The following is a 26,556-nucleotide window of genomic DNA, read 5'->3' as shown; positions in this document are numbered from 1 at the left end:
CCGGATCAATGCTCTGTTCCAAAAAGATGTATTGTATGTTTGTGTTTTTAAAGAAAATAAAAATTTAAATTTAAAAAAAAAAAGAATCATAAAGTACAACACTTAATGATAGTCATAGGGTACAAATAAGCAAGAGGAGTTAAAAATGCAGGTGAGGAACAGAGTTCATCCCTCCTTTTTTTATCTTTAATTAGGCAAAATATAAAAGTGGTTGCAAAAAAAAAAAAAACCAAGCAAACAAAAAAAACCCCGAGAAGATTCGTGCATTTATTCATGCATGCATTCATTCATTCATTCATTCCTGCGTTCAAAATAGAAAGGGCGGAAGCAGCTTCAGCTGGCTGCTACGGACAGCCCCGAGGGACACACATCCCAAGCCCGCGCGCTTTGCCAGTTGCGGTTGCCAAGGGCAACGAAGGGCGACGCCATCTTCTCTCGGCCCCTCCTTCCTTCCAAAGCAGTTGGGAAGAGGGCAGGATAAAGACGGCGGGGAGGGGGAGGCTCCAAATTGGGGCGGGGGGCGCGGCTGGAAAATGCCTGCCTCTACTTTAATGGAAGCCCCCAGCCCAGGCCTTGGGCTTAGCTGGAGCCTTATAATGCCCAGGGGAAGTTAGGAAGAGGAGGAAGCATTTATAAAGGGGAGGGGGCTAGGGGGGGGGGAAACAGCCCCCCAGGTTGGGGGTCGTTGGGCTTGGAGTGAGTGAGAGCTCAGGGAAGAGGCCTCAGTTCAGCCATGAGACCTTTGGGGTTTTCAGTTTCCTAGCTGTAAAGGACCTCTTAGGGACTAGTATCTTGAAAATAACAAAAAAAAAAAAAAAAAAAATTGGGGAGAGGAGCAAAAGCCTAGTTCCAACCGATAGTAAACTTGAAAGTTTGGGGATGGGGAAGATGGGGTAGTGGGTGGGAGGGCTGCGGGTTTGGCTTTGGAAACGGGCAGGGTAGGAAGGCAAAGTACTCTTAGGGACTAGGAACTTGGTAGGAGGAAGGAGAAAGAAAAGGAAGGGGGGGGGAGAGAGAGAGAGAGATAGGCGTAGGGGCATGGATGGATGTCGCAGACTTGGAAACACGGTCGTAGTAAGGGAATTCAGAGAGCTGGGTCCACATTAGATCCAAACTGGGTTTAGAATAGATCTCAGTGAGGGTCTCTCATCACGGCTTGTTGGAAAACCTGGTTTTTAATTTCTGGGGTTTTGCAGAGCCCCAAAGGCAAAGTTGCGGGGGGGGGGGGGAGAGGTTTTAAGCTTGCTTTGTCTCAAGGGTTAGTAGACCTTCCGACTGAAGTTAGGAGCTTTGCTCCCCCTGGGAGGCCAATTAGGAATCCTGGCTTGGATGCCGCCAACAGCCCAACATGCTTGGAGCAATCGTGGTTTGTTTTGATGGGTGAAAAACCCCTGATTGCCCAAGACAGTGAACCCAAAGAGAGTATTTGCTTGTAGATTAGCTTTTTTTACAAGGGCTGGACTCAAGAAATCGATAGCTTATTGATCGATTGATGACTTGAGTTTCTTATTGGAACCCGCCCCGGGGCAACAGAGGCAGGATGCCCCTGATCCCCAAAAGTGATCCTCGCTACTTTGTGCTGATTAGACCACTGCCCATCCCTCCCCAGAAAGGTTTAAAGATCCAGGCGCGGAGCAAAACCATCTACAATTGCTGGGATGTCCCGAGAGAACAAGTATTTCGAGAGAGCTATCATCGGAGAGCCAAACAACTCTCGCAACAGGGATATTTTACTCCCTGCTGGAAACCCTATCAGGATTTCGGAGACCCGCTTTACCTCGATCCCAGGAAACTCACACTCCATGGTCTGGGACAGCTACCTCCGGTAAGTGTGTGCATCTTTTGTTAAATCTTCAGTTATCCATTAAATCACCAGGTATCCGTTAAATCACCAGTTACCCATTAAATCATCAATTATCCGTTAAATCAGTTATCCATTAAATTGTCAGTTGTCCATTAAATCAGTTGTCCGTTAAATCAGTTGTCCGTTAAATCAGTTGTCTGTCCGTTAAATCAGTTGTCCGTTAAATCATCAGTTGTCTGTTAAATCACCTGTTGTCTGTTAAATCAGCAGCTGATTCATGGAAGACATTGCATGAAAGGAAACAGGATTGAGAGGGAGAAAGGAAAGGGAGAAAAACCAGACATAGGTTTCTAGAGTTACGAGGTCAACTCGCAAAGCATCCCTGGCTGCTCTCAAGTTGCCATAGGCAAGGGGGATGGGAAACCGACAAAGCAACATGGCAGCCAAAGACAGGAGCACATTTCAGACATATCTTTCTCAAGGCTGTCTCCCAGGGTTACCCACAGCAGCTGGAGGGGAGTGATCTCTACAACCTGCAAAATTGCTCTGTTGGCAAATGTGATTGATGACACACCCTGGGGGGAGGGGGGAAATAGGGTCATGATTAGGGCTGTAAATTATGTGGGGTCAGAGTTGGCTTCATTTGGGAACATGCCGACATGGAGCTCCTAATAAATAATTGGATTTCTTTGGAAGCTTGGCTCGAGGCTCATGATTTAATTATGGCATCCGTTGGAACCCTGACAGGCGACTTGATGATTCTTCATTAGAGGATTAGAGCCTCTGCTGCTTGCTGCAAGGAGGTAAATTGCTGGGAGCAGATTTTTTTTTTTCTTGTGCTAATCAAGCTATGCTGAAAACGAAAATGAAAGTAAAGCAGGCTATTTGCTGTTTGCTGCAACAAGGGAACATTGCTGGGAGGCAGAGGCAGATTTCTTTTTCTTGTTTTCCTCACCAAAAAAGGTAGGTGCGTCTTCTAGTCCGGAGCGTCTTATACTCCAAAAAATACGGTATTTTCAAACAGTTTTATTTATTTGTCAACTTAACCCCTTTTTTTCGACCCTAAAACACGACTTTTTATTCAATACATCACTATCCTGAGAAGACACATTCTTAGTCAACATTGTTGTTTTCTGTTTGTTTATTTTGAAACCTGCTGAATGGGTTAACTCTTCTTGAGAATCGCTGATTATCCAAGTGTCCGACGGTTAATACATTTCTACCTTTTGGCTCCAGAAAAGCTGATTTCCTTCCAAACTCGGGACTCTTCTTTCGCAACCTCGACGTCCAAATTGTCAGGTTGGAGTCCAGCTTGGGAACAAAACATGCCTGAAAACGTGTCAACGTGAAAAATGTAAGATGACAAATGCCTCTGGCACCGATTCCTCACACAGCAGCTGGTTTAGCCTCAGAAGAAACTGCATTGGCTGCGGCACTGGGTCCTTTTATTAATGTCACTAATAATAAACCCGATCAGGCAAAGTCACTTTATGCCCACTGGCAAAGAAGCAAAAAAAGAGACAGGATAAGAACTAAAGAGGCTGCCCCAAAGAAGAAGGAGTCAAGCTATTCTCCAAAGTGCCTGAAGGCAGGACAAGAAGCAACGGATGGAAACTAACCAAGGAGAGAAGCAACCTGGAATTAAGGAGAAACTTCCTGACAGTGAGGATGGGATGGGATGGGATGGGAAGGAAATGGGGAGGGGAAGAGAAAGGAAAGGAAAGGAAAGGAAAGGAAAGGAAAGGAAAGGAAAGGAAAGGAAAGCCTTGGTAGTACAGTGGTCTAAGGCACCCTGTTATTAAGCTGGTTATTAAGACCAGCTGCCTGCAATTACTGCAGGTTCGAATCTCGCCAAGGCTCAAGGTTGACTCAGCCTTCCATCCTTTCTAAGGTAGGTAAATTGAGGACCCAGTTGTGGGGGCAATAAGCTGACTGTATAAATATACAAAAGGATGAAGGCTATTGCTGAGCACATTGTAAGCCGCCCTGAGTCTCCGGAGAAGGGCGGCATATAAAACAATTTAAAAAAAAAAAAAAAAGGAAGAAAGAAGGAAAGAAAAGGAAAAGAAAAAAGAAAGGAAAAGAAAAGGCAAAGGAGGAGGAGGGGAAGGGAAAGGAAAGGAAAGGAAAGGAAAGGAAAGGAAAGGAAAGCCTTGGTAGTACAGTGGTCTAAGGCACCCTGTTATTAAGCTGGTTATTAAGACCAGCTGCCTGCAATTACTGCAGGTTCGAATCTCGCCAAGGCTCAAGGTTGACTCAGCCTTCCATCCTTTCTAAGGTAGGTAAATTGAGGACCCAGTTGTGGGGGCAATAAGCTGACTTTGTATAAATATACAAAAGGATGAAGGCTATTGCTGAGCACATTGTAAGCCGCCCTGAGTCTCCGGAGAAGGGCGGCATATAAAACAATTTAAAAAAAAAAAAAAAAAAGGAAGAAAGAAGGAAAGGAAAAGGAAAAAGAAAAAGAAAAAGGAAAAGAAAAGGCAAAGGAGGAGGAGGGGAAGGGAAAGGAAAGGAAAAGAGGAGGAGGGGAAGGGAACGGAAGGGGAAGGAAAGGAAAGGAAAGGGAAAGGAAGGAAAAAGAATGAAAGGGAACGGTTGCAGGAACTGGGTATGTCTAGTTTAATGAAAAGAAGGACCAGGGGAGACATGATAGTAGTCTTCCAATATTTGAGGGGCTGCCCCAAAGAAGAGGGAGTCAAGCTATTCTCCAAAGCACCTGAGGGCAGGACAAGAAGCAACGGATGGAAACTCATCAAGGAGAGAAGCAACTGAGAACTAAGGAGAAATTTCCTGACAGTGAGGACAATTAACCAGTGGAACAACTTGCCTCCAGAAGTTATGGGTGCTCCATTACTGGAGGTCTTCAAGAAGAGATTGGACAAGTATTTATCTGGAATGGTATAGGAATGCTTAAGCAGGGGGTTGGACTAGATGACCTCCAAAGTCCCTTCCAAATCTGTTGTCTGTTCTGTTCTGTTCTGACGCCAGTGACAGACCACGGATCTTTGCCGCGAAAGGTGGAACATGCTTTTTCAACGAGCTCCGGGAGATAATTAATGATGGCTTTTTAATCTTTGGTGGCCACTAACAACTCTTATAAAAGAAGTATCTGGTGCCCAATTCAACATGGCACTGGCAGTTGGGCATTAGGCAATAAAGTCAGAGTCCAGAAGTTATCAAGTCTGCATATCTCTCTTTCTCTAGTTCTCTGACTCTTATTCTCTCTCGCTCTCTCTCTTGTTCACATTCTCTCTCTATCTCATTCTCTCGCTCTCGTTCTCATTCTCTCTTGTTCTCTTTCTGTCTCGTGTTCTTTCTTGTCCTCTCTCATCCTCTTTCTGTCTCTCGTTCTTTCTCGTTCTCTTATTCTCATTCTCTCATTCTCTCTGTCTCTCGCTTGTCCTCTCGCTTGTTCTCTCTCGTTCTTTTATTCTTTTTCTCTGTGTCTTATTCTCTCTCTTACTCTCTGTATCTCTCTCATTGTCTCTCTCTCCTCTCTCTCATTCTCTCTCTTGTTCTCATTCTCTCTTTCTCTAGTTCTCTAACTCATTCTCCCTTCACCTTCTCTCTCATTCTCTCGTTCTCTTTCTCTTTCATCCTGCCTCATCCTCTCTCGTTCTCTCATTCTCTCTCATTCTCGTTCTCTCTTCTCATTCTCTCTGTCTCTCTCTTATTCTCTCTCTCTCTCTTTCTCCTTTCTCATTCTCTCCCTCTCTTGTTCTCATTCTCTTTTCTCTCTCTAGTTCTCTCTCTCTGTTCTATCTGTCTGTCTCCTCTCTTTCTCGTTCTCTCTCTCTTGTTCTTATGCTCTCTCTCTTCTCTCTCTAGTTCTCTCTCTGTTGTTCTGTCTGTCTCCTCTCTTTCTCATTCTCTCTCTCTTGTTCTTATGCTCTCTTTCTCTCCTCTCTCTAGTTCTCTCTCTCTGTTCTGTCTGTCTCTCTCCTCTCTCTCATTCTCTCTCTTGTTCTCATGCTCTCTCTCTCTCTCTCTCATGCTTTCTCTTTTAAATGCAGACTACACAAGGGTGGGGGGAAAAAACGGTGCTTTTCAGATATTACATTGCAAGGGTGAATAAGACCAAGGGCGAATCAAATAACTCCGGAATCCTTCCCAGCCTAAATTTAAGTAAGACTTTAATTGGATTTATGTCGGAAACAGCTCGTGCATTTTAAAAGCAGCAATCCAATTATACCACCCAGCAGTTCTGTTAATGTTTATTCACAGTATCCCAGAAGTAGGCAGGCCGAGGAGCGAGAGGCAGCAGCTCTGCATGTTCTTAGCCAGACGGGAGGAAAAAAATCTCGTCAGAGTAAAAACACGAACGCAACGAACGACAAACGTTGATATTGCTGTATGTACAGCAGAGAGGATTTTCCCCCTTATGAGCACCGTTGCAAGCCTCTCTCCTGCTTATTGTTTTAACATTATTTATTAGAAACTTATTTTTAGACTGCCATTAAGCCTGGAATCCTCCCACGGCAGCTGATAATTATAGAAAAAAATAATATTACCCAGGACGCTTCTGGACATTGCAAGGAATGAAAAGAGATCTTTTAGACCGTTTAGGTTACGAGATTCCGGGAAAAATCTAAACCCTGCTACAGACCACGATTAACAAGCATTTGAGCTCTGGCAAGCCGAATCCGGATGGCGGTTTGGCATTGGAAAATAAATTTTGGCCGATCTGCAGAAAAGAGCCAGAACGTAAAGCTAGCCAAATTCTCCACCAATGTGTCTTCACCAGATGCGTTTTCTCCAAACGTGTTTTAACAGGGAATGCAGAGAAAAGAAAGACGTTACGAGAAAAACTGAAGGAGGACGCAGGTGTAAGAAGTCTTCGACATACGACGATGGAGCCCACAATGTCTGTCGCTAAGCAAGACAGTTGCTAAGTGAGTTTTCACCCCATTGAACAACCGTTCCTGCCGCAGTTTTTGTCTGGAGACAAAAAGAAACGTATGAAGAACAGTTGCAGGATTTGGGTCTGGCCAATCCAGAGAAAAGAAGGACTCGGGGTGACATGATAGCAGGATTCCAGTATTTGAGGGGCTGCCACAAAGAAGAGGGGGGTCAAATTATTCTCCAAAACACCAGTGGACAGGACAAGAAATAATGGTTGAAAACTGATCAAGGAGAGAAGCAGCCTAGAATTAAGGAGAAGCTTCCTAACTGAAGACAATCAACCAGTGGAACAGCTTACCACCAGAACTCCATCCATAGAGGTGTCAGACTTCGATGCTATCTCAAAATAAATGAATTTCCAAACTGCCAATCTTTAAGGAAATCTTTTCTTTAATTGAGCACAGCCACCGGATCATGACTCGATGCGGACAAGACTGACCTTTTGCCCCCCAATCCCTCCCTTTCCGATCCCCAAATCTCTGCTTCTCATTGGCTATCTTCCAAGTCATTCTTCAGACTTCTTGTCTCGTCATTTCCCAGGAATGTCTCCCCCCCTTCATTTCCACGACAACCCGACTTCAAAGGGATTTAGCAGGCAAAAGTTCAGAGCTTATCTCTCTCCCTTCTGCTCTCTATGCCAGCGTCGAAGCGCTGACAAGAGGTTTTTAAGAAGAGACTGGACAGCCAGCTGTGTGAATGATATAGGATCTCCTGCTTGAGCAGGGGGTTGGACTAGAAGACCTCCAGGGTCCCTTTCAGCTCTATTCTGATTGATTTTTCTCATCCTCACTTCTTCATCAACTCCCCTCTCGTTTTTACATTATTGTTCTTTTTCTCTTAATATAGCTTCCTAGAACCAGCAGCAATCCTTGCCCAGCAGAATTCACGGGACAGCCTGATCCGGAGCGGGAATTTCCCCTCACCCCCTCCCACCTTTCCGACGGAAGCCAAGTTTGAAACCCCCCCCCCCGAAGGCTTTGGAGAATTTCTCAAGCTCATCTAATTCATTTCATGTTTTCCTTCCACTGATTTGCTACTTTTAATTAAGCTTTTGTGTTTCTTATAGGCGTGAGGATTTAGTAAAAATAAATCTGAATACCAGAAAGAAAGAGAGAGACAGAGAGAGAGGGGGGGGAGAATAACGCCAGACAGACATTAGCAATTAACATTAATAATGCATACTTTAACAATCTCTTGAGAAAATGTACAGGCTTGACTTTGGAGCCTCTCACCGAAACAGGCAAAATATAATACCTTTCGTTCCTTTTCAATTAGCAAACCGTACGTGGAATAGGCTCTCTGCCATCGTCCTGACTCTCCAGCGAGTTTCCACCTCAAAAGTAAAACTCAACACAGGTAGTCCTTGACTTACAACCGTTCCTTTAGTGAACGAAGTTACAATAGCACAGGGGGAAAAAATGACTTTCTGACGGCTTTTCACACTTACGACTGTTGTAGCATTCCCGTGGTCACGTAATCCAAAGTCGGGCACTTGGTAAATGGTTCCTATTGATGAAGCTCGTGGAGTCCCAGGATCAACTTTTGCAAACTTCTGACCAGCAAAGTCAAAAGATTTAGAAAGACCTATAAATAACCCCACCAAGGCTTTGAAGTACCACGTCAGCAATGGACAATCCTGAACAGGGTTCGCACCTGACACAGCGTTCTGCAGGCACTCTCTTTTCTTCGTTATACTGTAACTGCTATTCTAATAGCAAATCCTTCATAAAATTTATTGCATTACATTCTTGATTAAATTATCTTTTCATTGATATATAATTTTATGGTACTACTCCCCCCAAAAAGTGGTGTTATTATCTAGTTTTAGAAAATACACTTTTCCCAAAAGGTTCCCACAATTTTGGCCACTACTGTATATCTACCTATCTCTATCTATCTATCTATCTATCTATCTATCTATCTATCTATCTATCTATCTATCTATCTCTATCTATCTATCTATCTCTATCTATCTATCTATCTATCTATCTATCTATCTATCTATCTATCTATCTATCTATCATATATACAATATTTATTTCTATCTCTCTCTGTCTCTATCTCTCTATCTATCATATACAATATTTATTTCTATATCCATCCATCCTCCCATCCATCTACAGTATCTTTCTATCATATATACAATATTTATTTCTATATCTATCTATCTCTATCTATCTATCTACAGTATCTGTCATATATACAATATTTCTATCTGTATCTATATATCTATATATCTCTATCTATCTATCATATATACAATATTTATTTCTATCTCTCTCGTCTCTCTCTCTATCTCTCTATCTATCATATACAATATTTATTTCTATATCCATCCATCCTCCCATCCATCTATCTGTCTATCTATCTATCTACAGTATCTTTCTATCATATATACAATATTTATTTCTATATCTATCTATCTCTATCTATCTATCTATCTATCTATCTATCTATCTACAGTATCTGTCATATATACAATATTTCTATCTGTATCTATATATCTATACATCTCTATCTATCATATATACAATATTTATTTCTATCTCTCTCTGTCTCTCTCTCTATCTCTCTATCTATCATATACAATATTTATTTCTATATCCATCCATCCACCCATCCATCTATCTGTCTATCTATCTATCTACAGTATCTTTCTATCATATATACAATATTTATTTCTATATCTATCTATCTATCTATCTATCTATCTATCTATCTATCTATCTATCTATATCTAACTATCTATCTACAGTATCTATCATATATACAATATTTCTATCTCTATCTTTCTATCTATCTACCGTGTTTCCCCAAAAATAAGACCCTGTCTTATATTTTTTTGAACCCTGAAATAAGTGCTTGGCCTTATTGCCATGCACTCAAAAGCCCGATTGTGCTTATTATCAGGGGATGTCTTATTTTGGGAGAAATAGGGTGTCTATCTGTCTATCTATCTATCTATCTATCTATCTATCTATCTATCTATCTATCTATCATTTTTTCCTAATTAGAGCAGCAATGATAAAATGAAGATTCTTGAAAAAGAAAAAAACAAGAGTTGGAAGATGGAAAGAGTAATCTGATATCATCAATAAGGGCAGGAGTGCAGCCCCCAAAACTTTTGATGTCTCTCCCTCTCTCTTTTCCCTGTTAAAAGGTCTCAAAGTTGCCCACAATCAAAGAATAAACATTGCAGTCTTAGATCAAAGATTAAAGCGAGCACTGAAAACAGTCACTTAGCCCAGATAGAACAAGTGGAGAGATTTGTCGATAACACAACAAGATCAAGAGAGGCGGGAAAGCTGCAGGTTGGTTGGGTGGTGGATGAAAGTTTTACATCCAACGAGTAACAATAATATATATATATAATATTATTATACCTCTCTTCCTAAACTGCAGGAAAATTAGGCAAATCTCTTCCGGAAGATAGAATCCAAAACGTGTAATCTAAACCTAAAAAAAGATGTTGAAGCCCTAAAAAGAGTGAAGAGAAGAGCAACAAAGATGATCGGGGGGCTTGGGGCTAAAACATATGAAGAACAGTCTAGGGGGTGACATGAATAGAATAGAATAGAAAGAATTCTTTATTGGCCAAGTGTGTGATTGGACAGACAAGGAATTTGTCTTTGGTGCATATGTTCTCAGTGTGCATAAAAAGAGAAGTTACGTTCGTCAAGAATCATAAGGTACAACACTTAATGGTAGTCATAAGGTACATAAGGTCCTTCTTTTCTTCCTTCTTTTCTTCCTTCTTTTTTTCCTTCCTTCCTTCCTTCCTGCTTTTTTTCTTTCCTTCCTTCCTTCCTTCCTCCCTCCCTCCCTTCTTTCCTTCCTTCTTGCTTTTTTCCTTCCTTCCTTCTTTTTTTCTTTCCTTCCTTCCTGCTTTTTTTCTTTCCTTCCTTCCTTCCTCCCTCCCTCCCTCCCTCCCTCCCTTCCTTCCTGCTTTTTTCCTTCCTTCCTTCCTTCCTTCCTTCCTTCCTTCCTTCCTTCCTTCCTTCCTTCCTTCCTTCCTCAAAATATTATGGAGAACCCATGTCCAAAGAGTTTTCTCTCCATGCTCTGTAGCCAAGTTTATAATTAGCAGCCACTCTCTCTTTAAAAAAATGCCTTTCACAGACAGACAGCTGCTGCTAAAGGATCTGATGCCCGGGAATATTCATAAACATGCCATCAACTAAGAGACGCCAAGAGGTTTCCTTGCTGCCATGCAGAATCCCCTTTCCAGATTATAATTTGGAGGTGTTTAGAAACAATGTTTTTCAGCCCTGGCAACTTCAAGCTGTGTGGACTTCAACTCCCAGAATTCGCCAGCCAGCATGTTGTTGGACAGTCCGACAAAGCTTAAAGCTGCTCTGGTTGGAAAACACTATTTTTAAATTTTTTTTCATGATCAATATCCAGTCCTGGATGATTTGTTCCGATATCTCAGGGGCTGCCCCAAAGAAGAGGGAGTCAATCTTTTCTCCAAAGCACCTGAGGGCAGGACAAGAAGCAATGGATGGAAACGAATCAAGGAGAGAAGCAACCTAGAATTTAGGAGAAATTTCCTGACAGTGAGAACAATTAATCAGTGGAACTGCTTGCCACCAGAAGTTGTGAATTCTCCAACACTGGAAGTTTTTCAGAAGAGGTTGGATAACCATTTGTCTGAAGTGGTGTAGGGTTTCCTGCCTAGGCAGGGGGTTGGACTAGAAGACCTCCAAGGTCCCTTCCAACTCTGTTATTCTATTTTCCCATGACCCTCACAGATTCTTTATGCCAAGACGAAGTGCCAATCAACCAATCTGTTGCCTCTCGTTTCAGGATCTCTGCAAAGAAGACTTGGCTCTGGAAGAATTAGCCGAACCGGTAGAAACCGAGCTTTCCAAAAAGTCAAAAGCAAAGGTAAGTTTTATCCTTGATCCGATGAAATGTTGGATTTGCTGGTCCCAGCTGGTCCTGCGGGCAGGAATGTCCCACAGGATAGGGTCAAAACAAGTCAAAATGGTGTCCAAAATGGCCAAGACGTTGCTATGGAAACTTCATCACAGAGTTTCCCCTTTTTTTGAAAAAAAAAAAAAAAAACAAGTTCCCAGAATTTAGGCTGAGAGGAGACACGTTGGGTATAGCTGCCTCTGCTGGTTATTTTCAGTTACTCTCCCGAATTAGAGGGAAGATTAAGTCGTGGTTATTGTGAACTACAGTTTCCTTTTGTTTTCTGCTGGCCTTTGTTTAATTTAGCTCCTGGAACCAGAGAAGAAACTTCTGCCTATTCGACATATCGAGAAGGATTTGAGGACTCTCCCGAGAGACCTCGCCCAGATGAGGTAGGAAGCTCACCTTGAACTATGAACAAAAGAACCATTTCTCTCTCCCTCCCTCCCTTGCTCTCTCTCTCTCTCTCCCTCCCTCCTCTGTCTCCCTGTGTGTGTCTCTCTCTCCTCTCTCTGTCTGTCTGTCTGTCTCTCTCTTTCTCTCTCGCGCCATCCCTCCTCCCCTGTCTTTGTCTTCTCTCTCCCTCTTTGTCTCTCTCCTCTCTCTCTCTCTTCTCTCTCTTCCTCTCCCTCCCTCTCTCTGTGTGTCTCTCTCTCTTCTCTCTTTCCCTCCCTCCCTCTCTGTCTTTCTCTCTGTGTGTCTCTGTCTCTCCTCTCTCTGTCTCTGTGTCTCTTCCTCCCTCCCTCCTTCTCTATCTCCCTCTCTCTATGTCTCTCTCTCCCCTCTCTGTCTCTCCTCTCTCTCTTCCTCCCTCCCTCTCTCTCTCTCCTCTCTCTCTCTCCCTCCATCCCTCCTCCCCTCTTTCTCTTTCATCTCTGTGTCTCTCCTCTCTCTCTTCCTCCCTCTCTGTCTCTCTCTCTCCTCTCTCTCTCCCTCCATCCCTCCTCCCCTCTTTCTCTTCCATCTCTGTGTCTCTCCTCTCTCCTCTCTCTCTCTTCTCTCTCTTCCTCCCTCTCTGTCTCTCTCTGCTCTCTCTCTCTCTCTGCTCTTTCTCTCCCTCCCCCTTTTCTCTCTGTCTCTTCATTGCTTTTTCAGAGAGCATCACACAAAGGAAGTGAAAGGCTTATCATTACACCAGGTAGGGCTTATCTGAGCCCCCTGAAGAAATGTAGAGAGCCATGGAAACGGTCTTGAAGCTTTAAGGCACCCTTCCAGAAACTGAATGTAGGCATTTGAATGAAGATATGTTGATCCAAGCATTCCCACTTGACTGGTAAACATATAGAGAGCTGGTTTGGTCTATGGTTAAGGCACCAGGCTAGGAGACTGTGAGTTCTAGGACTGGCTTAGCCATGAAAGCCAGCTGGGTGACTTTGGGCCAATCGCCAGGAGACGGTGTAAAATGGGGCAAACCTCACTTAATGACTAACTTGCTTAGCGATAAAAACGTTGGTCTCAAGCTGTGGTCGTAAGTCGAGGCTCACCCACCCATACCTTTATCCTCAAACTAATGATCAATTCATAATATTAATGTCCTGTCCTGAGTTTTGTATAGATTTCCAATTATTTTCTTTTTAAAAAAACAACAACAACTTGATACCATATTCTAATACAATCAATTCATTATGAAATAACGGAATTTTGGATTTCCCAACAGTGGCAAACTCCCTCTTTATTTCCTGACATTTTATTACTTTTTTTTTTATCCTTTCCGGGGGTGGGGGTGGGGGGTTCCCCTTTCCTACATCTGTAGCTACCGCTTCTGTTTGTTGATGTGTTTCAAAACTTTTTTTATAAATAAATCAAAGCATTCCCTTCCAGGAGGAACAAGATGTCCTCCCAGGCATTTCTTCCCGGGGTGATCAAAGGAAGTAACATGAAGAAGATAGACGTGGTATAATTTAATGGCGACTCGGGTTTAATGTTAGGCCCAGATATTTCTTTTAAGTGAGCCGGTTCACGGATGAGCTGAGACTCCCCCCCCCCCACCTCCGTCAACAGCCGCTGTCGGCTTTGCAAAGTGAAGACACTTCATCGAAGCGTTAAGGCCCCCGAATCAATCACGACTCAGCCACGGCTAATTGTTTGTCTTGTACTTTCCTATTGCTCATCATCCACGCTTGCAAACATCCAAAGGTTGTACTTGAATTGGGGCAATCAAGGCAGGGGTGGGGCTTCACAACTTTTAGCAAAGGGTTCTCCGCCCAGTTGCTGGGTGGGCGTGGCCTAGTCGGCTTCCTGCACCACGGCGGAGGGGGCGTTTTTGCCCTCCCCAGGCTCTGGAGGCTTTTCTTGAGCCTCCGGGAGGGCGAAAACGGCCTCCCCAGGCTCCGGAGGCCCTCTGGATGCCGGAAAAGGGCCTGTTTCTGGCCTTCCTGAACTTCCGGTAGGCCCATTTTTCGCCCTCCCCGAGCCTCCGCATGCGCCCTGCACTTACCTTCATTCAAAACGGGCCACATGGGGACTCCTGGGAGGGGCGGGCAAGGCCAGCCAGGAGTGGGATTTGAGGGTTTCTTCGAACTGCACAGAATCTTACCTAGAGGTTCTCTCTTTCGCTCCTCTTTATTCCCTCGGGGTGGGGGGCATTCACTGTCCACCTGTGGCTTTACTCCTGAGTCAACCCTTGTTCTTTAGCTGTTCCCTTCTCCTGGCAGCTCTGTGCATGCGCCCACTGGGAACAGGCTCCAGCTGTTCTTCTGCCCCACTGATGTCCGACTCCGAAGGCAGCTGATAACTGTCAGACGGTCCTGGCCCCCTCTCTGCCTCCGACGCAGAGCCCTCATCCGAGCCTTCCCCAGACTCCAGGACTGGCCCATGTTCCTCCCCAACCTCCTCACTGTCTGAGTCTCCCACCAGCTCTGCTGGCCCCTGGAAGGCCACAACCTGTTCTTAGCATTCCAGTAAGCTTTGGTAAAAGCCATATTTTGAAAAACGCTTTTCCATCACCGAAGGCTTAGATTTTATATCTTGAACTCTCCGCTGAACGTACAGGTCAGCCACTTCTCCTTTCCCACGAAACGTTCCTTGAAATTTTCATTACAGCCCAGCCGAGGCTTCCCGCTGAGCCGAAATGAATCGATTGCACATTTGCTTTTATTACATCTTTTAAAATAAAAAAATTCATCTCTTTATTTCATCTTTTTATTTCATCTTGCTGTGTATTTCCCTGATACACAGATGTTGTGTATCAGGGACCTCGGTAAGACCAGAAGCAAACGTTTGTCTCGATCCTTTCTCAAACTCTGTCGGAATTAACAAATCGCTCGGGTTTAAACGTAATGAAACGCGCGTCTCGGCCTTGCCGAACCGGCCCCCAAAAGTGCATTTACAGTCAGCTTATATACTTCCTTCGTCGCTGGGTCATTTTTATTTGGCAACAGCCCAAGGCTGACCTTTATCTATGTTAATTCAATTTCATAAAGCAGCTGGGGAATTCTGCTGCTGCAAATGATTAGCTCTCGCAAAAAAAAATAAAAAAATACCTCTTTGTTTTTCCCCGCTGACGAAAGTTATTCATTTAGAAGGAAGACACTGCCCTTGTCTGGCAGGTGGCAGGAAAATATATGTTCGCAGCGTACAGTCAGCCGGTGCTCAATTACTCATAATCGATGTATTGCGAAGTTCGTTTGAAATGCATTTGCATTTTAATGAGGGCAGTGCCATTAAGATGCTGCAGAAGTCCAAAATTTGGGAGCTCTTAAGGGAGTCTACGACAACTTGCCCCCCTCTTCCCACCCCCACAGACAGGGATGAAATGCTCCCGGTTCGGACTGGATCGCCCGATCTGGTAGCAATGGAGGTGGGTGGTTCGGAGAACTGGTAGCAAAAATCCCTGCCTGCCCCCCCCTCCCATGCCCAGCTGAGCAGCATGATCATCAGAGGCTTTTTTTTCCTTTTAAATGCCTCTGATGATCCAAGGTGAGTTGCCTGATCGTCAAGCTGTGTTTGACGATCCAAGCTGACAATCCAAGACGATGCCTGACAATCCAAGCTGAGTTGCCTTTAGACATTTAAAAGGAAAAAAAAGCCTCTGACGATCAGGCAATTCAGCTCTTCCACTGGTTAATTGCCTTCACTGTTAAGAAGTTTCTCCTTATTTCCAGGTTGAATCTCTCCTTGTTCAGTTTCCACCCGTTGCTTCTTGTCCTGCCTTCAGGTGCTTTGGAGAGTAGCTTGACTCCCTCTTCTTTGGGGCAGCCCCTCAAATACTGGACTTGTCAAGATTGAATTGCTTTGCTTCTTTCAAAGTTCCACTTACCAACCACAATGGAAGTCGACATTTCGGTTGCTAAGCGAGACCGTTGTCGAGTGAGTTCGGCTCCATTTTACGACTTTTCCGGCCACAAGGGTGGAGCGAATCCCCTGCAGTTGTTAAAAGTTAGTAAACACAGTTGTTAAGTGAATCTGGCTATCCCCGTTGACTCTGCTTGGCCGAAGGTCGCTAAAGGGGGAATCACGGGACCCCGGGACTCTGCGACCGTCATAAGTGTGAGTCAGTTTGCCGAGCGTCCGAATTTCGATCGGGTGAGCATGGGAGATGCTTCAACGGTCACTTTTTTCCAGCGCTGTTGTGACATCGTAAGGTCACTAAACGAACCGTTGCACAGTAGTGGCCAAAATTGTGGAAACCTTTTGGGAAAAGTGTATTTTCTAAAACCAGCTGAAAACACCACTCAGTGTCCCAAATATCCCCAGGGCTGCCTGTACCTTTAATACTCAGCCGCGTGTCAATCTATTCTCCAAAATTTAATTACTTTTTTAATTTAATGTTTTAATTTAGAAAATTAATTAGATTTAATTTATGCTCACCCTGGATGTTTTTTAACCTGTTTATGGATTTTGGGAGTCAACCGCTTCGTAAATATCCCCTAGAGTTCTATTGATTCAATTGTATACAAGTGGAATACATGCATACATTTAAGAGGTTCTGGAGAGCTGAAACATAGGAAGAACGGTTGCAGGAACTGGGTATGTCTAGTTTGATGAAAAGAAGGACTAGGGGAGACAGGATAGCAGCCTTCCAATATCTCAGGGGCTGCCCCAAAGAAGTGGGGGTCAAGCTATTCTCCAAAGCATCTGAAGGCAGGACAAGCTGAATTGGATAGTAGCTTATCAAAGAGTGCCTTGGTAAGGCCACACTTGGAATCCTGCATCCAGTTTTGGTCGCCATGATGTAAAAAAGATGTGGAGACTCTAGAAAGAGTGCAGAGAAGACCAACCAAGAGGATTAGGAGGCTAAAACATATGAAGAACATGGTTCCAGGAACTGGGTGTGTCTAGTTTAATGAAAAGAAGGACCAAGGGAGACATGATAGCAGTCTTCCAATATCTCAGGGGCTGCCCCAAAGAAGAGGGAGTCAAGCTCTTCTCCAAAGCACCTGAGGGTAGAACAAGAAGCAACAGGTGGAAACTCATCAAGGAGAGAAGCAACTTTAGAACTAAGGAGGAATTTCCTGACAGTGAGGACAATTAACCAGTGGAACAACTTGCCTCAAGAAGTTATGAATTCTCCAACACTGGAAGTTTTTAAGAAGATGTTAGATAACCATTTGTCTGAAGTGGTGTAGGGTTTCCTGCCTCAGCAGGGGGTTGGACTAGAAGACCTCCAAGGTCTCTTCCAACTCTGTTATTCTGCTGTTCTGTTAAGTATCATAATGCAATTGTGTACATGGGTGGCTTTTTCCTAAGGAGCAAGGCCAGCTGTCTTAAGAGTAGAGGAGAGGAGAGGAGAGGAAGAGAAGAGAAGAGAAGAGAAGAGAAGAGAAGAGAAGAGAAGAGAAGAGAAGAGAAGAATAAGTAGAAGGGAAGGGAAGAGAGGAGAAGAGAGGAGAAGAGTACAGAGCAGAGTAGAGTAAAGAGAAGATAATAGAGTAGAGTAGAGTAGAAGAGAAGAGAATAAGTAGGGGAGGGGAGGGGAGAAGAGAATAGGAATAGGAATAGGAATAGAAAAATAGAATAAAATGCAGAATAGAATAGAATAGAATAGAATAGAAAATTAGAATAGAATAGAATAGAAAATTAGAATAGAATAGAATAGAATAGAATAGAATAGAATAGAATAGAATAGAATAGAATAGAATAGAATAGAATAATAAGTAGAAGGGAAGGGAAGAGAAGAGAAGAGTACAGAGCAGAGTAGAGTAAAGAGAAAATAATAGAGTAGAGTAGAGTAGAAGGGGAGGGGAGAAGAGAAGAGAAGAGAAGAATAGGAATAGAAAAATAGAATAAAATGCAGAATAGAATAGAAGAATAGAATAGAATAGAATAGGTAGAATGGAATACAATAGAATAGTTTTATTGTCACTTTGAATGTACAGTACACTAATTGGCAGAGATTAAAAATGAAATTTCGTTGCTCTCAAAGGATCACCACCTCCCAATTTTACACTACATAAACATGACAGGATAAATAAATAACAATAAATACAAAATGATGTATATACCCACATGTATTCTATGACCAAGACATACAACACACAGTCTAGTTAAGCCTAGTTTATTCGCAGGATCTTCGCCGTAGATCGCCCGGCTTCCCAAGCTTTCACATTTCCATACAATTGCGGGTTTTTTTTCCCCCCCCACAATCAACGCTCCCCCCCTGCCCCCACCTCCGCCCGCCCAAATGCCATGTCTGGGAACGGGAGACAAAGAGCTGTCACGTCGCCCTGCTGTCGTACAAGCAGATGAATGTCGTTTCATTGTTTGGCCCTCGCAAAGCCCAACTGGATGTTCGAGGACGATTACGAGCACAAAGGACGTCAGCTTCCCTGCCCATTTGGAGGCTTCACCGTGCCACGTTCCACGTTCGGTGTGCTCGGTTTCCAAAAAAAACGGTGGAGGTGGCAGAGAGAGCTGCGGCGGTTACGCCAAGGAGAACCAAGGCCAGATCCTTGGCTGGCGGGGTACCAGTGGCTTCATCTGCCATCGGTACGTCGGCCTACGGGATGCTCCTTTGGCGTCAGGTTACACGGGGAAGCTTTCGCACTCGGCTCCCGCAGGCTCAGGGAGAGTTGACGATTTGGAGCAGGGCAAAGTCGCTCTCCGAGAACACGGCCAATTTGCAAATTAACCAACTTTGGTGGCTTTGAATGCCTGTTTGGTCTAGTGGTATAAAGGCACCAGGCTAGAAATAGGGAGACGGTGAGTTCTAGTCCTGCCTTGGGCATGAAAGCTGGCTGGGTGACTTTGAGCCAATCAGCAGGAGACTGTGAGTTCTAGTTCCACTATAGGCATGAAAGCTGGTTGGGTGACTTTGGGCTAATCATCAGGAGACGGTGAATTCTAGTTCCACTTTAGGCATGAAAGCCAACTGGGTGACTTTGGGCTAATCACCAGGAGACAGTGAGTTCTAGTCCTGCCTTAGCCATAAAAGCCAACTGGGTGACTTTGGGCCAATCACCAGGAGACGGTGAATTCTAGTTTCACTTTAGGCCTGAAAGCTGCCTGGGTGACTTTGGGCCAATAACCAGGTGACGGTGAGTTCTAGTCCCACCTTAGGCACGGAAGCTGCCTGGGTGACTTTGGGTGACTTTCAGCTAAAACAGCCGAGTGGACTCCGCTATGCTTGGAGACTCCACTTTATGCATCGTTTAACACCTGCTCCTTTTCGGCAGGCATCTGATCAACTCGGTGAAGATCGGGCGGGGGTATTTCCATAGTCTTCGCCAAGAATCCATCAAGAGGAGGAACGTATCCAGCCTGGAAGAACGGAGGGAGGAACAGAGGAGAAGGACGGAGTTTCAGCCCCCTCGCTACCCATCCTCATCCTCGGAGGAAGACTCCGAATCCGAACCCGAGTAAGTGCCCTCAACCTCCCTCCTGCTGCATTGACCGATGGCCTCTCTTCCCCCTAGTAGCTGCTTTGGGTTTTGACCTCAGCTTCCTCTTACCACCTTGACTGTGGACATCAGGAGTTGAAGTTCTCCACACCGAGCTCAAATCCTGCTGTGGGTGGTTGGGCCAGGTCTAATTTTACATTCAGACTGGCTGGGGGAATTCTGGGAGTTGAAGTCTACGCTCCTTAAAATAGCCAAGGTTGAGAAACAGTGCTGGCTGGGGGAATTCTGGGAGTTGAAGTCCACAAGTCTTAAAAGTCGCCAAGGTTAAGAAACACCTGGCTGGGGAATATGAGCCAGCCGTGTGCAGCGGCAGCCAAAAAAGCCAACGCAATCCTAAACTGCATTAACATAGGGATACGATCAAGATCAAGGGAGGTACTAATACCACTCTATAAAGCCTTAGTAAGACCACACCTAGAGTACTGCATCCAGTTTTGATCATCACACTATAAAAAAGATTTTGAGACTCTAGAAAGAGTGCAGAGAAGAGCAACCAGGATTATTTATTTATTTATTTATTTATTTATTTATTTATTTATTTATTTATTTATTATATTTCTATACCGCCTTTCTCCCGTAGGACTCAAGGCGGTGCACAGTCAAGAAAAATACAGATACACAAACATCGTAAAATTGCTAATTAAAATTATTATTATAACATAGTTTGGCCCAATTAAATAGAACCTAAAATTAGATAACATTTTAAAAACATTCACATGTTCCTATGTTTAGCCCCGCTTGTTGGAACATCAGGGTCTTGAGGGCACGGCGGAAAGCACGGAGATCAGGGATATTTCGTATCTCGGGGGGCAGTTCATGATGAGGGGACTGGAGGCTAAAACCTACGATGAACGGTTGCAGGAACTGGGCATGGCTGGTCTAGTGAAGAGAAGGACCAGGGGAGACATGAGAGCATCTTCCAATATTTGAGGGGCTGCCACAGAGAGGAGGAAGGGGGTCAAGCTATTCTCCAAAGCACCCGAAGGCCAGACAAGGAAGAATGGATGGAAACTGAACAAGGAGAGATTCAACCTGGAAATAAGGAGAAATTTTCTGACAATGAGAACCATCAACCAATGGAACAGAAGTTGCCTTCGGAAGTTGTGGGAGCTTCATCACTGGAGGCTTTCAAGAAGAGACTGGACTGCCATCTGTCAGAAATGGTGTAGGGTCTCCTGCTTGGGTGGGGGTTGGACTAGATGACCCACAAGATCCCTTCCAACTGTGTTAATCTGAGCTGTTTCCTCCTAAGTCCCTTTGCTCCGAAAGATTGCAAAGAGCCTCCAGCTGTCAGGAGATCGTCCCAGCTCTTGCCCAAAAAGGACGTTTCTAGCTGCCAGGGACTGAAAAATGCCAACATGGATTCGTGAGGACAATCAGCCACATTATTTTGCGGTCCTGGCAGGCGGGGTCATCTTTACTGGCGGGGGGTGAGGGGGTGTCAGGCGGCCCTTTAATGAAGATGGACTTGTGAGTGGGCAGAAATTGGGTGGCTGGAGGCTGGCGAGAAACACCCCCACACAAACACGTCCCTTTTTTACTGATGTACGTTGGTGTCTCTCTCTCTCTCTTTCTCTCCCCCTCCCTCCCGCTCTTCTCTCTTTCTCCCTCTCCCTTCCCTCCCCCCCTCTCTCTCCCTCCTCTCTCTCTTTCTCTCCTCCTCCCTCCCTTTCCCTTCCTCTCTCCCTCCCTCCGCCTCCTCCCTCTCTTTCTCCCTCCCTCCCTCCCCCTCTTCTCTCTTTCTCCCTCTCCCTTCCCTCCCCCCTCTCTCTCTCCCTCCTCTCTCTCTTTCTCTCCTCCTCCCTCCCTTTTCCTTCCTCTCTCCCTCCCTCCGCCTCCTCTCTCTTTCTCCCTCTATCTCTCCCTCCCTCCCCCCTCCTCTCTCTCTCTCCCTCCCTCCCCCTCTTCTCTCTTTCTCCCTCTCCCTTCCCTCCCTCTCTCTCCCTCCCCCCCCCTCTCCCTCTTCTCTCTCTTTCTCTCCTCCTGCCTCCCTTTCTCTCTCCCTTCCTCTCTCCCTCCCTCCCCCTCCTTTTCCTCCCTCCATCTTTCTCTCCATCTCCTCTCTTCTCTCTTTCTCCCTCTCCCCCTTCCCTCCCTCCCACCCTCCCTCCCCCTCCTCTCCCTCTCTTCCTCCCCTCTCTTCTCTCTCTCTCCCTCCCTCCCTCTCTCTCTCTCTCACCCTCCCTTTCCCTCCCTCTCTCCCTCTCTCTTTATCTCTCTTTGTCCCTCTCTCTCTCCAGGTTCTTTTTAACAGGAGGCTTCTTGGTGAGCGAGACAGAAAAGAAGAAGAAGAAGAAAATGGCTCGGCCTTTCACCCCCATCCATAATGGCTTGCTTTCAGAAAAGCATCCGGAAGCGCATTTGTAGGTTCAGCCACTCGTCTTGGGGTTTTTTTGGTCTCTAATTCTGTCTCACAAAGGGGGTAAAAATCTGTAATGGGCCCCTGTTTGTTTTAAAAAGAGAAAAGGGGGGGAGGGAGGGAGGGAGGGAGAAGAAGGAAAGAGGGAGGGAGGCAGAGCAAGAGAGGCAGGGGGAGAGAAATGGAGAGAGGGAGGGAGATAGAGATGATGAGAGAAGGAGGGAAAGGGAAAGAGAGACGGAGGGAGAGAGAGGGAAGGAGGGAGGGAGAGATGAAGGAGAGGAAGAGGGAAAGGGAGAAGGAGGGAAAGGGAAAGAGGGGGAGAGAGAAGGAGGGAAAGGGAAAGAGAGACGGAGGGAGAGAGAGAGGGAAGGAGGGAGGGAGAGATGAAGGAGAGAGGAAGAGAGGGAAAGGGAGAAGGAGGGAAAGGGAAAGAGAGGGGGAGAGAGAAGGAGGGAAAGGGAAAGAGAGAGCGAGGGGGAGAGAGGTTTTGGATCCAGCTTTCCCGTTTGCTCCAATTCGGCCTTCAATTATGCCAAAGTCCCCAATTATTATCTCCTAGGAACTTGTAAAAATCCACGTTCACAAATCCTTCCTCGAAATGGTAACTTTTCCCGTCATTCCAGTTTCAAGGAAAACTGCTATAAAGATGCCAAGTTTGTCCAGTTGATCCCGGGATCTTGAAACCAAAACTCTGGGGGGGGGGGCATAGCCAATGTTTCTCAGCAGCTAAGACCCCCCCCCCCAACTCCTTTCTCAAAACTTCTTCCCCTTGGCTGGATTCATTGGGGCAGGGGACAAGGCAGGTACCTTCTCCCCCTTGCTTAGAAATCTCTCCGGCAAGGGGCGGGAAAGGATGATAGCAAATTAGCCAATTCCGGAGAGAAATTCAGCCGTAAAATGGATGTCAGCAGAACTTCTGGTCTGCATCTCTGAGCATTTCCCTTGGTCAGGAGAGCCTCAAGTCTTCCTGCATGTTCCTTCCATGCCCCTTCCCTGTTTCCCCCCCCTCCTCCCCGCTGTCAATCAGTCCGCCTGCCTTTCTCTGTCTCAACAGCGACTCCATCTTCCGTCAGCTCTGCGCCCTCAACTGGCTCCTGGAAGCTTTGACGCTGGAGCCCAGCAGTAGCATGAAGCCATTGATCTCCTGCTGGAACCCCAAGTAGGTCTCGGGAGCCGGGAGCAAATTAAAAGCCTAGAAAAGTTGGAAAGAAGAGCAGCTAAGACGATTAAGGGGAGTGTGAAGGAGGGTTGTGGGAATTAAAGGGAAAGGTTTCCCCCCGCAGACATGTGCTAGTCGTTCCCGACTCTAGGGGGCAGTGCTTATTTCCGTTTCAAAGCCGAGGAGCCAGCGCTGCCCGAAGACATCTCCGTGGTCATGTGGCCGGCATGACTCAACGCCAAAGGCGCACGGAACGCTGTTACCTTCCCACCAAAGGGGGTCCCTATTTTTCTACTTGCATTTTTTTACGTGCTTTCGAACTGCTAGGGCAAGGAACGGGAGCTCACCCCGTTACGCGGCGCTAGGGATTCGAACCGCTGAACTGCCGACCTTTCTGATGGACAAGCTCAGCGTCTTAGCCACTGAGCCCCCGTGTCCCACTTGTAGGAATTGGGTACAGCCAATTCATGATCCACTGGAAGGGAAATAGTCTGTTCGGAAAAGCCTTGGAGTCCGAGGGGACGATCACTTAAAACGCGAGCTAATCGTGCGCGGCGGCAGCCCAAAAAGCTAATACGATCCTGGGTTGTATAAACAGAGGCATAGAATCAAAATCACGTGAAGTATTAGTACTGCTTTATAAAACCTTACTAAGGCCACGCCTGGAATGCTGCATCCAGCTTTGGTCCCCAGATTACAAAAAGGAGATTGAGACTTTGCAAAAAGTGCGAAGAAGAGCAACTAAGATGATTAAAGGCCTGGAGATTAAAGCATTTTTTTTTTAAATTTGATTTATATGCCGCCCTTCTCCAAAGACTCAGGGCGGCTTACAATGCGTTAAGCAATAGCCTTCATCCTTTTGTATATTTATACAAAGTCAGCTTATTGCCTCCACAAACTGGGTCCTCATTTCACCTACCTTAGAAAGGATGGAAGGCTGAGTCAACCTTGAGCCTTGGAGAGATTTGAACCAGCAGTAATTGCAGGCAGCTGTGTTAATAACAGGGTGCGTAGACCACTGTACTATCAACTACCCATTATAAATAATGGGTTTTGTTAGTCCAGAGAAAAGGAGGACTAGGGGTGACATGACAGTAAGATTCCAGTATTTGAAGGGCTGCCCCAAAGAAGAGGGGGCTCAAATTATTTTCCAAAGCACCGGAAGGCAGGATAAGAAACAATGGACGGAAACTATTCAAGGAGAGTAGAATTAACTGGAATTAACTGCTCCTCTTTTTGTGTGACATTGGATGGTAGCTGTTGCTGTTGTCCCTGAGGTGTTTTTTTTCCAAAAGGCAACTGGATTTTCTTGGTTTTTCCTCAAAGACATTTGTTGTGGCCCGTCAGCGGCCTGTGCAGCTAGTAGCTGATTCCGACAGCGAGGAGGCTGGTGTGATGCTGCGCCAGCAGCCTGTACAGTTGGCACTCGAGTCGGACAGTGAGGAGGCTGGAGAAGATGTGGTGCCAGAGGCGGGGATTCAGCCAGGGCCTTCAGAACCTCCAGAAGCTTCCATGGGTGAAGAGGAGGAGCCTCTTCTCGATGCATGGTCGCGCAGAGCTGCCAAAAGGCAGGAGTGGCTCCTCAGGAGGAGGTCTCCTCGAGAGTAAGGCTTGGGGCTAATTGGCCACTCCCTTAGCCTATTTAAGGAAGGACAACTGAGGCAATTTGCAGGGAACAACTTCGTTCACTCTCCTTTGCGTCTTGCTCTTAGTTCCCTGCAAATTGCTTCTTTACTTTCTGCCAACCATAGTAAGATTACGATTATTTATTCTTTGGATTCTTGTCGGCTGTTAAGAAAGTTAATTAACAGCCTTTGTTTGAAAAAGGACTGATTTAATGTAGTCAACTAAGGTTTGCACAGACTTTCTGTGTGCTGCGTTCTTTGGGGTCCGTAACTGGGGCCGAACAACATTTCGCTTCTCATCCAAGAAGCTTCTTCGGTTCTCAGTCCAGTTCTTCTTCAGAACCGAAGAAGCTTCTTGGATGAGAAGCGAAACGTCTTTAAGGAAAACCAAAGAAAGTCCAGTTGCCTTTTGAAAAAACACCTCTGGGGACAACCGGGACCTGCTTGACTGAACAATCTCCATGAGATATTGGAAAGCCGATGAAATTCCATCTTTCTCAGGGACTACGGTGGCGGGAAAAGTTGCATGAAAACGATCAATAAAGAGAAGGCGGTGAAGAACCGGTGGGAGCATTTCCTTCAGCACGCAAAGGTAGATTTCCCTGGATGGGGAACTGCTTCTATCAAAAGGCTAATTTTTCTTGGGTGGGACACGAGGATGGCTGATGCCTTACTTTGGTCCCTGCAGCTTTTTTGCAAATCCGGGTTATAGGGGTAGAATAATAGAATAATAATAATACTCTGTTTCTTCTTCTGGGAGCAAAAACAGTCGATTTTTAAAAACAGCTAATAATAACATTTTTAAGCATGGAATTCCACCCCGAATCACATTCTAGCATCCGTTGTTACATTTGAGTCAAAAAAATATTTTTGGTCCTGGGCAGCTTTTTTCTGACCGCGGCATCACGCGTTTTCTTCCTCGGGCAGCAAAAACACTCGATTTTTAAAAACAGCTTATAATAACATTTTTAAGCATGGAATTCCACCCCGAATCACATTCTAGCATCCGTTGTTACATTTGAGTCAAAAAAATATCTTTGGTCCTGGGCAGCTTTTTTTCTGACCGCGGCATCACGCGTTTTCTTCCTCGGGCAGCAAAAACACTCGATTTTTAAAAACAGCTTATAATAGCATTTTTAAGCATGGAATTCCACCCCGAATCACATTCTAGCATCCGTTGTTACATTTGAGTCAAAAAAATATTTTTGGTCCTGGGCAGCTTTTTTTCTGACCGCGGCATCACGCGTTTTCTTTTTCTGGGAGCAAAAACACTCGATTTTTAAAAACAGCTAATAATAACATTTTTAAGCATGGAATTCCACCCCGAATCACATTCTAGCATCCGTTGTTACATTTGAGTCAAAAAAATATTTTTGTTCCTGGGCAGCTTTTTTTCTGACCGCGGCATCGCGCGTTTTCTTCTTCTGGGAGCAAAAACACTCGATTTTTAAAAACAGCTAATAATAACATTTTTAAGCATGGAATTCCACCCCGAATCACATTCTAGCATCCATTGTTACATTTGAGTCGAAAAAATTTTTTTGTTCCTGGGCAGCATTTTTTCTGACCGCGGCATCACGCGTTTTCTTCTTCTGGGAGCAAAAACACTCGATTTTTAAAAATAGCTAATAATAACATTTTTAAGCATGGAATTCCACCCCGAATCACATTCTAGCATCCGTTGTTACATTTGAGTCAAAAAAAATTTTTTGTTCCTGGGCAGCATTTTTTCTGACCGCGGCATCACGCGTTTTCTTCTTCTGGGAGCAAAAACACTCGGTTTTTAAAAACAGCTAATAATAACATTTTGAAGCATGGAATTCCACCCCGAATCACATTCTAGCATCCGTTGTTACATTTGAGTCAAAAAAATATTTTTGGTCCTGGGCAGCTTTTTTTCTGACCGCGGCATCACGCGTTTTCTTCCTCGGGCAGCAAAAACACTC

The 26,556-nt window shown here is 45.1% G+C and overlaps 2 protein-coding genes across 2 annotated transcripts in view; both read left to right on the top strand.

The window, feature by feature from the left end:
* The first annotated feature begins 398 nt into the window (after positions 1-398).
* CCDC60 (coiled-coil domain containing 60) overlaps positions 399-26,556 on the top strand; it is a 58,247-nt gene continuing 32,089 nt past the window's right edge. The window contains exons 1-7 of the mRNA XM_087880546.1: positions 399-1,825; positions 11,516-11,596; positions 11,933-12,018; positions 19,240-19,422; positions 21,705-21,827; positions 22,881-22,985; positions 25,112-25,202. Of these exons, the coding sequence (XP_087736672.1) occupies positions 1,541-1,825; positions 11,516-11,596; positions 11,933-12,018; positions 19,240-19,422; positions 21,705-21,827; positions 22,881-22,985; positions 25,112-25,202 (954 nt within the window). The 5' untranslated portion in view covers positions 399-1,540. The remainder of the gene's footprint in view (positions 1,826-11,515; positions 11,597-11,932; positions 12,019-19,239; positions 19,423-21,704; positions 21,828-22,880; positions 22,986-25,111; positions 25,203-26,556) is intronic.
* On the top strand, positions 8,336-11,057 carry LOC148111659 (uncharacterized). The gene is made up of 4 exons (XM_087880162.1): positions 8,336-8,405; positions 8,532-8,783; positions 8,991-9,358; positions 10,938-11,057. The coding sequence occupies exons 1-4, from the start codon at positions 8,336-8,338 to the stop codon at positions 11,055-11,057; spliced, it is 810 nt and encodes a 269-aa protein (XP_087736288.1).

The sequence above is a fragment of the Pantherophis guttatus genome, chromosome 17 (assembly GCF_059756535.1).
Source record: "Pantherophis guttatus breed Tessera chromosome 17, ASM5975653v1, whole genome shotgun sequence".
Taxonomy (NCBI): domain Eukaryota; kingdom Metazoa; phylum Chordata; class Lepidosauria; order Squamata; family Colubridae; genus Pantherophis; species Pantherophis guttatus.
Note: the sequence above shows the minus strand (reverse complement) of the source record. Positions and strands in the feature narration are given on the sequence as shown.